The 8,737-nt window shown below is 41.5% G+C and overlaps 1 protein-coding gene across 1 annotated transcript; it reads right to left on the minus strand.

Annotated features, from left to right (window-relative positions):
* Positions 1-2,969: 2,969 nt before the first annotated feature.
* On the minus strand, positions 2,970-7,916 carry kcnj2a (potassium inwardly rectifying channel subfamily J member 2a). The gene is made up of 2 exons (XM_024284271.2): positions 7,758-7,916; positions 2,970-6,399 (listed from the first exon to the last, which is right to left on the minus strand). The coding sequence occupies exon 2, from the start codon at positions 6,153-6,155 to the stop codon at positions 4,869-4,871; it is 1,287 nt and encodes a 428-aa protein (XP_024140039.1). The 5' UTR covers positions 6,156-6,399; positions 7,758-7,916; the 3' UTR covers positions 2,970-4,868.
* Between the last annotated feature and the right edge of the window lie 821 nt (positions 7,917-8,737).

An 8,737-nucleotide genomic window follows, 5' to 3' on the forward strand; every position in this document is an offset into this window, starting at 1 on the left:
GTTTTCAAATATTGAAATAAACAATTTTATAAAAAATGATCAAAGTGGTGCCTCTTGTTTTTTATGGTAACAAGGCTTTCATCAATGTTTGAAATGAATTAGTGATCCACAATGTCAACATTTTGCAAAGATCAATCGAATATTGAATATTTAACACAGGAGAACACAAAGGCTTAAAATTGGACTCTGATTTTTTTGTTATTGTGTTTTTTATAAAAAAAAATGCTTATTTTAATGATGTTTTTACCTCTGTTAATTGCTGCTACCCAAAATGAACAAAAAAAAAAAAGAAAAAAAGGCAAATTAAGTGTAAAACCCAGAAGAAAATGACTGGGTTCTCCGGGGTTAAAGCTTTGCTTTTGTTCGTAAAGCTTTGGTACTTTTACCAAGCGAGACCTGCCTCCCTTCCAGGACCTTTACACTGAGGTGCTTCAACATGTCGCTCATCTTTACGCCTCCCTTCTGAACCAATAGCTAGCTTTTTTCCAGCCAATCACCATCATATTTTCAACTTTAGGTTTATGGATGTTTAATAACTGACATTTGGGAAGATTTCCCCAGAGCTTGTCCACCCCGTTCCCTTCCAAGAGCGAGGATTTGGTTTGGTCTGGCCCCTCCCACGATCAGTCTCTGGACTCTGGGATCATTCATGTTTAGTTTGTTTTAGACCTTGCTGTGATGTTCTTGACAGAAATAAGTACAAAGAAGTGAATGTTTTAAGATTCTGCTCCTTCACCAGCAGTCCTCCTGCACCTGTCACCGGCCCGTTTGCTGCTCTGCTCTCCAGAAAGGAGTCTCTGCTCTTCTCCAGTCAGATTGTTCAAATCCTGATCTACTTTCCTGTTCCTGTTTTCACCCCGATCTGCCCTGCATTCCCCTCTGCCTACCCTGCTGTGTGGGGAAGAAGCTTTGGATCTAACCTGTGAAGTGGACTCCAGCCTGTAGACTGGAGTGTGAGAACTGTTGGAGTAGGAGGTCTTCCTCTGCTGCTGGAATCATCCAACCCTGAAAGGCTTAGTGTCCTTGGCCTGATGTCCTGCTGGCCCATAGCAGCCGGGTCTGCTCAGTGGTGCCCCTCTTCAGAGAGCAGGATCCGGTTCCATCGAGAGCATGGTCTGTCTGTACGCCGTTCTTTCTGTTCTTCCCTGACAGTTTCTAGAGGTTTAAAACTTATCTGTTAACAATCTATGCAAATAATCCAACTGAACTCACTGGCATCAGCTATCACAACAGACAAGCAGGTTTCCTTTATCCCACTGTACTCTTTAGAGAGGAACGTGAGCTATTGTCCAATTATGTTCAAGTCGTACGAGGATCAAAGGAAATGTAAATATATATATATATATATTCTAAAATTTTTGTGAATAATGCTTTTATCATATTTTTAATACAATGAGTTGAAATGGCACATTAGTTTGTGAATATGTTCTCTAGTGAAAAGCACAGAAGCATAGCTGAATAGCTGTTTTTTTCCTTCCTAGAGTTAACTCCTCACCCTGAGAACCTTATTAAACCTGCCCAGCAAGAAACGGTTTCATCTGCATTTACTAAAATACATAACCAGTACCAGTAATATGATGGAAAACTGTTTCACATACCTCACATTGGTTTTGTTTTAAGAAGTGGTGTCTAAACAAGGCAGAAGCAGCTCTGGTTTTATACTTACCTTCAACATTTTGTTGATATTTGAAAAGAGGAACCTTACACTGATGCCTCATTGGATGAAATCAATCAAAAAAAAATTCAGAATGAATCTTTTAAGGGGCGAAGTTGAAAATGCCTCTGAATCATGCACCAACTGAGAATCTCAGCTCCAAGCAAGGACCCAGTTGGTGATGTGGTGCTAATGTTCTGTGCATGCGTGGGCCTTGATATGGCGATCAATCGGCTGTGGTCATTTCCTGTTATGACAGTGAGGACCTTTCTTCATGAACAAAGGACTTGTGCCATGCAGGAGGAAGTCCTTTAAGTTTTCAGATGAAAGGGAAAATTATTCTAGGTGTTAAAGGGATATAAATTTAAATTTTAAATAATACCAACTTATTTTTTGAAACGACATCCAATATGTGTTTTCATTTTGCACATACTGGTTAGCAGTTCCAGAGCACAGTGAAGTTTGTGTACAAATATAGAGTGGTGATTCTTGATAACAGACCGGGTTATGGTTAGAGCTGCAGCCTTGTCTTTCGGTGTCTTTGGCTGAACGTGGACAAATTAAACCAGATAAGCTGAGGATAGGGAAAGCAGTTCTATTTGCATTGCATCTTTCATGCGGAGAGGCAGAGGCAAAGTCAAGAAAAGACTGTGTGGTAAATGGCAGCGTGTAAATGGTCATTGCCCCAGTGTGTATTTAAGAAGCACACTCACAGGCCCACACACACACATAATGTGGAATGAGTTTTGATTTCCTTGATCGTTCCTGCTTATTGGCCCAGATCGTCCCTTTGAATGGATCCAGTTCAGCTGTCACAAGATGACCAGAGACAGAAACAGGAAGACAGGAAGAGATTGATGACTGCACTCTGTTCTAAAGGACAGGAGAAAGGAGGTGTTAATCTGTGTGTGCACAGTGTGGCTGCAGCAGCTGCTCTGTGTCATGGCACCCTTCTGACTGCGAGCCGTCCCCTCACAGCTCTTTCCCTGCTGCTGCCGGGAATCCAGGCTTTAGTCACATTTTAGTTACCCAATTAGGTCAGAGCTCCTTGAAATATACACTTTGAAGAGTTTTACCTGTTGCAAAGATTGTTGGTTAAATCACCCAAAAGCAGGCAAGACTTAAAATAACTTAAAATATTACTGTAATTCAAACACCTTTCGCCAAAAAAAAAAGAAAAGATGGAAGTTTAGCCTCATTTCCACTATTAGATAATATTTCACATGTGTATTTAATTGAAGTGACACAGAGCTACAGGTTATCACTTTCCTTTTTAAGGCTTTACTGAGCGTTACAGCAGGACCGGACTTAGAACGGACTTGGAACAGAAGAAGTAGCTCATTTCAGTGAGCTTCTGTTTGGATCTTGAATTTCATTTTTTTTACAACACTTTTATTCAGATTCACATTTTTTCCATTGTTTTAATTCAGGGACATTACAGTCCGTTTTTTTTTTTCGCTGTTGAATTTTGTGTTTAAATTTCAAGCACGTTAAACTGTGTGATGTTTTAATTTGGGGCTTCACCAATATTTTTTATACCATTCCAGCTAATTTTTCAAATGTTATTTCTTATAAACATTAGAACCCGAACTTATCAAGATTTGAATCACTCGATAAATCTGTCATCTACTCTTACCAAGATTAAAAACGGCACGATTGATGATAAATTGTGTATTTTCTAAACTTCATTTTTTTAATGGTTAATTGGTTAATAAACAAGGAAGCAAACAAATAAGAGTCTTATTATGTTTCCTCACCAATATTTTATTGAAAAAGTTTTATATAATATAATGTACAATAATAACAATAACATTAATACAAAAACCTGTACATTCTGTAGTTTTGCTGGGCATTTGGAAGACTGATAAAGTAACTGCAACAGGGAGGAAGGCATTTACAGGTAAATCCATGGAGCCAAGCAGCTTTCCACGTCCGTTTAAAAAAATAATAATAAAAGAAAATGCAGGATATACATTTGTATTGAGTCTTGTGCAGCACAGCGTCATGTGTTCGGCTTACAGTACATTTGGCCTCTAACTTCATCAACACAGATCAGAGACTTAGGTAGTCTGCAGAGTAAACAAAGTCTGACGTAAACTCTGATGCCAGTATAAAAAATCCCACAGCTTCAGAGACGGGCTGTGTGTTTTTGCAGCCGACCTTGTGCCAGATTTCTAAGAATATTCACTGTTTACAACCTTAAATGCAGGTTTAAAACTAAGTGTTTCAGGCTGATGCCTAGAGGAATTATTGTCCATTCCAATCAGAATTTTTGATTCAGTGAATCTTTCTTTGAATAAGTTTTACCGCTGACCCGTTAAGGCTTGATGATGTGGCTCAAGATAAAGATTGAAAAATAAACTGTACACACCCACTTCAAAAACAAAATGTACCAAACCTAGTGTTGTATTTTTAAAGAACACACAACCTGGATAGAAACACTCTTTGGTATTTTTTATATCAGAAAGGAACCAGAAGCAACACCATAGCAGCACTTTTAAGAACATTCAGATTCTCATATAAACCCTGGTCTGCATTAAAATAATCTCTGTCAGTGTGATGTTGTTGATCCCAGTCTGCTCTGATCATTCAACTTGAACTATTAGCATGTTTCGCTCTGCAGCCTGGTCCTTTCTGAGCAGTCGTCTAAAGTGATTCATGTCAAAGTGAAAGCTCAGAGAACCAGCGCCGTCGTCTCTAAGGAAAGGTCTCTGCACGTTGTTTGATTTATTGCATTTCAGAAATTACACTCAGTGACGTCTGTTCACTATGAGACCAGCTCATGAACAAATAATCATTGTTCCAGACATCCTTAGTTTCTTTGTTAATGCATCAAAAATGAACTTTTCTCTTCAAGTGCAAGTTCTACCACGTTCCAGAACTTTAAAACAGGAACAAAAATCTAAAAGCATCTTGTTCTCGCTAGACAGACATTTCTTAAGTCTTCAAGTCATCACATCCACCTGCTTCCTCTTTGCAGACACTGAGCAGCACACATTCATGGGGAACGGAGGAGAATTCTTTCTGCAAGAATCATGCGTCATAGTGCTGTGTTTTGTCATAGTGTGTGTTGTCAAAGTTCAGGTAGACTCAAACTTTTTGCTGCTTCTCACAGGAGTACCGTTCAATTAGCTTCCAGCAGCTAGCTCAGCTCATTGTGCATTTCAGAGCAGAGGGTGATTCAGAGGAAACTCTGCGCGTCCAAACTGAGCTGTCATATCTCTGACTCTCGCCTCAAAGACCGCGGCTCTAGCGGCAGCATGGCTTGGCTGTGTTCCATGTCTGAGATGTTGTCAGTCTGGGTGCCATCAGGACCAACACTACTCCCGTTGCCCTCATCCGTGTCCTCCTTGTTTTCCAGTGCCATCTCATTCTCGTAGCAGAAGGAGTTAGAGCTGGACAGGATGTATTTTTTCTCTGCGAGGTCTCTGGCACTGCACAGAGGTGTGCTGGGTACCTCATAGGTCTTGTGAAAGCGGGAGTAGTCCACCTTGTAGTAGTTCTTCTCCTCAAACAGCACAGGCTCAAACCGGTGACCCCAGAGGATCTCGTTGGCCACATAGGAGCTGCGGCACTGTGTGGTCATAGCTGTTGCTTCAACCATGCCCTCCAGGATGACCACAATTTCAAACTCTGAATTCTCCAGATCCTGTTTGCTCGTGTTGTAGAACGGGCTGTCCTCGTCGATCTCATGGACGATGGTGATTGGCGAGACCAGGAAGATTCGATCAATTCCACTGTCAAAGCCCACATCAATGTCCATCTGATCGAGGGGAATGTACTCCCCTTCTTCTGTTGTTCTGGATTTGAGGAGTTGGGCTCGCACGTGTGCCTCAACCAGGTGGCTTTTACGCAAGTTGCCCACACGCCACATCAGGCAGAGCTTGTTGTCCCTCATGGCCACTGTGGCATTATGACTGAACACCAGAGTTTCATTTCTCTTTTTGGGTTTGGCCATTTTTGCCATCACTGCACCAATGATAAAGGCGTCAATGATGCAGCCCACTATGCTTTGGAAAACCACCACAAAAACAGCAACAGGGCACTCATCCGTCACATATCTGTAGCCGTAACCGATGGTAGTTTGAGTTTCGATGGAGAACAGGAAAGCAGCAACGAAGCTGCTCACATTGGTAACACACTTAGGCGCGTCCGTGTTTTCCAAGTCTCCATGAAAGATGGCCAGCAGCCAGAAGACACAACCAAAGAACAGCCAAGACAGGAGAAAGGCCAGGCAGAAGATGATGAACATCCACCTCCAGCGGATGTCCACACATGTGGTGAAGATGTCAGCCAGGTACCGCTGACTCTTCTCACTCATGTTGATGAACTGAACGTTGCAGTGACCATCTTTCTTGACAAATCTGCTCTGCGGCTGGTGCTTTGTGTGCACCTTGCCTTTTCCATTGCTGTAGCCATTGGGAACTGCCATAGTGGGAAGCTTCATGCCGTCCTCCTCTGATGACACAATGTTGTAGCGACTAGCTCGCACACTTCCCATCACCTCAGTCTGGGAGGGCTGTGCTGCTTCTGCTTTGGAAAACAGTCTGAGTTTCTGGAAAAAGCGTTGGAGAAACAGTTTTGAAATACTTGAGGACCAAATTATTGAAGAAATGGTGGCGAGATGAGGCGGGCTGAAGGGACGCTCTTCAGCCTCAGCAGCCTCTGTAGATGAAGTGGGACAAGAGGAGGATAAACGGGTCACTCCTCTTTCATCAGGGGCGGAAGTCTTTTGACATTATTTGCTAGAAAGAAGAAAATATGTTTTCTGTTAGACAAGCACCTTTCATGAAACATAATGTAAAATAGTAATTCCACAACTGATACAAATAGAACGTTGAAAGAACAAAAATAATTTTATTTACTATCCAAATGAGAGAGGTTTACTATCAGTAGTTAAAAAACATCAGTTGTTTCTATGTTTCTCTGCCAAATTTTTACCAGAAGAGATAAATAACAGTAGCCACTTTGAGCTTGTGCCCACTTATTCCACATTAACTTTTTTTTGGCGTCCTTTTCAATATTTTCGGTTTGAGCTAAACTGGGTTTTAGAGTTTTAATCTGATCTCATGGTAGCCTGGTTTTACACCACTGCAGGGTCATGCAAGCCTGAATGTTCAGCAAAAAGAAGAAAGTTTCAGAATTTGAATAAAAGTGTTCTTTACTTCTCTGGTTACATCAGCCTGATGAACCTTCTCTGACAAACAAAAGGGAAAAGCTTTTGACTTCTCTGCATTAGTTGCTTGAAATTGTGCTGGTATAGATATCTAAAATGAACAATATTTAAAAATATGATGCATCGCTTGTTGACTGATAGAAGTCTCTCTCTTGGGATCTCCTCTCTGCAAGTTGGTCTCCCAGCAGGGCTGAACCATCTCTCATTAGCTTTGGCTGCCTTGGCGACTGAATCCGCCAGTTTCTGGTTAACATGCAGCCTTTTGATTGCTAGGAGCAAAACGTTGTTCAAGTGCAGGCAGATCCCTGCTATGGCAGCTGAACAGTACTTATGCAAAATATAATTTCAGATCTCTCAGCATCTAAAACTGCCTGATGCAATGCTTCTCATTTACTGCTTCTGCTTTTACTTTTGTAGTTTTAGCAGACTTTTAAGAGTCTAAAATGCAGGTGTGATCATGTCTTCATGTATGCACATGACTTCGAGCTGTGTAGATCTCAGCTGCACTTCTACACTGTTACTGTAGGCCTACATAGAGCTGCCCGCCGAATGCCCCAAATGCCAGCGACAAATGTTAACAGGTGCGAGGAGAAAGGGACTTCTGGTGATCACAGTAGGCTACATCCCACTTTGTTCCTAACCTATCTAAGGTTAGAATGAGACAGGGAGGGAAAAGGGGCATTTTGTTAGAGCAGGAAAGGCGAACCTCTTGGCGGGCTCAGTGACAGATGGGGCAGCAAAGTTGTGCGTAAAAGCCAGGAAGTTGGAGCCTCATTAAGTATACAGTATATTTAAAAAAAATGATTGTTTAATAGTGAAAAAATGTATGGCAGAATACTCAAATATACCAGCATTGACCACCAGGATATTGCATGATGACATAAAAAAGTACAGAGAAGTGATAGAAAACTTCAAAATTTCCTGTACCTGTTGCTCGTTTGTGGACCGGTTGGAATCCACATGGAGAAGTATAATCCAGATGCTTATTTCCCGCCCTTTGTGTCCGCGCTTGATGTTAATAGTTCTAGAAAAGAGCTCCCGTCATGCTCATGTCTCTGGAGAACCGCTCTTTATAATGTGTTTCGCCCTCAGCTCCCTCGGAGGCTTTAAAGCGTTGGCACCGGTACGACCCGCCCCCGGCTCTGCGCCCGGCCAATAGCGGAGAGGCAGGGAGCGCAGACCGACAGAAGGAGCGCAATAATGGGGAGTTTTGTGTAACTGATGGCAGGGAGAAGAACAGGACACAACAGGAAAGTTAGACCTTGTTTTTCCTGTAATTGAGTGACGATATATACAATCTAACAAAAGAAATAATAAAATAATAAATCCAATCAATTTCAATTGACAAATGCATTAAAACATGAGAAGAAATATGTAGCCTTCAGATCTCGTTGATTATCTCAGAAATACAAAACATGTTTTTTGTTTTGTTTTGCTTTATTTAGGCATTTTTATTGTAAATAAAATATTAAGCCAACAAACTATGAAACTTCACGCGGATAAAAAGTGTCTCCACGTTTCCACCTGCAAACATCAGCCCCTATTTGCCCTTGTTTTTACAGTTCATATTTTTTAAATGTGGGTTTGGAAAAATGTGTTCCGTCGGAAAAAGTGACTCATTCAATAAAGACCTCCATGCCTTTATTATGATCGGACTGTCTGTCTCCACTGAGCGATCAGGTTGCTTCGGATGTTTAGACTGTGTATCTGCTGCTCATGATTTCAGGTCCCGCTGTAACCATGTTGTCTTAAAGCCATCCTCTAAATCACTCTTCCTGCTCATTAGTTCCCCAGTCCACCCGCAGCTCCAGACGCTTTTCTTTCACTAAACTTTCGGCCAGCTCGCTTTTCCCCTGACAGCCTTATTTTTGGCTCCGGATATTTATAGCTGCATGTATATTTAGCCT

This window comes from Oryzias melastigma, linkage group LG19, assembly GCF_002922805.2.
Source record: "Oryzias melastigma strain HK-1 linkage group LG19, ASM292280v2, whole genome shotgun sequence".
NCBI lineage: Eukaryota > Metazoa > Chordata > Actinopteri > Beloniformes > Adrianichthyidae > Oryzias > Oryzias melastigma.

Bases quoted from the DNA above. Each gene is read 5' to 3' on its own strand.
- kcnj2a (XM_024284271.2), bottom strand. From the start codon at position 6,155: ATGGGAAGTGTGCGAGCTAGTCGCTACAACATTGTGTCATCAGAGGAG.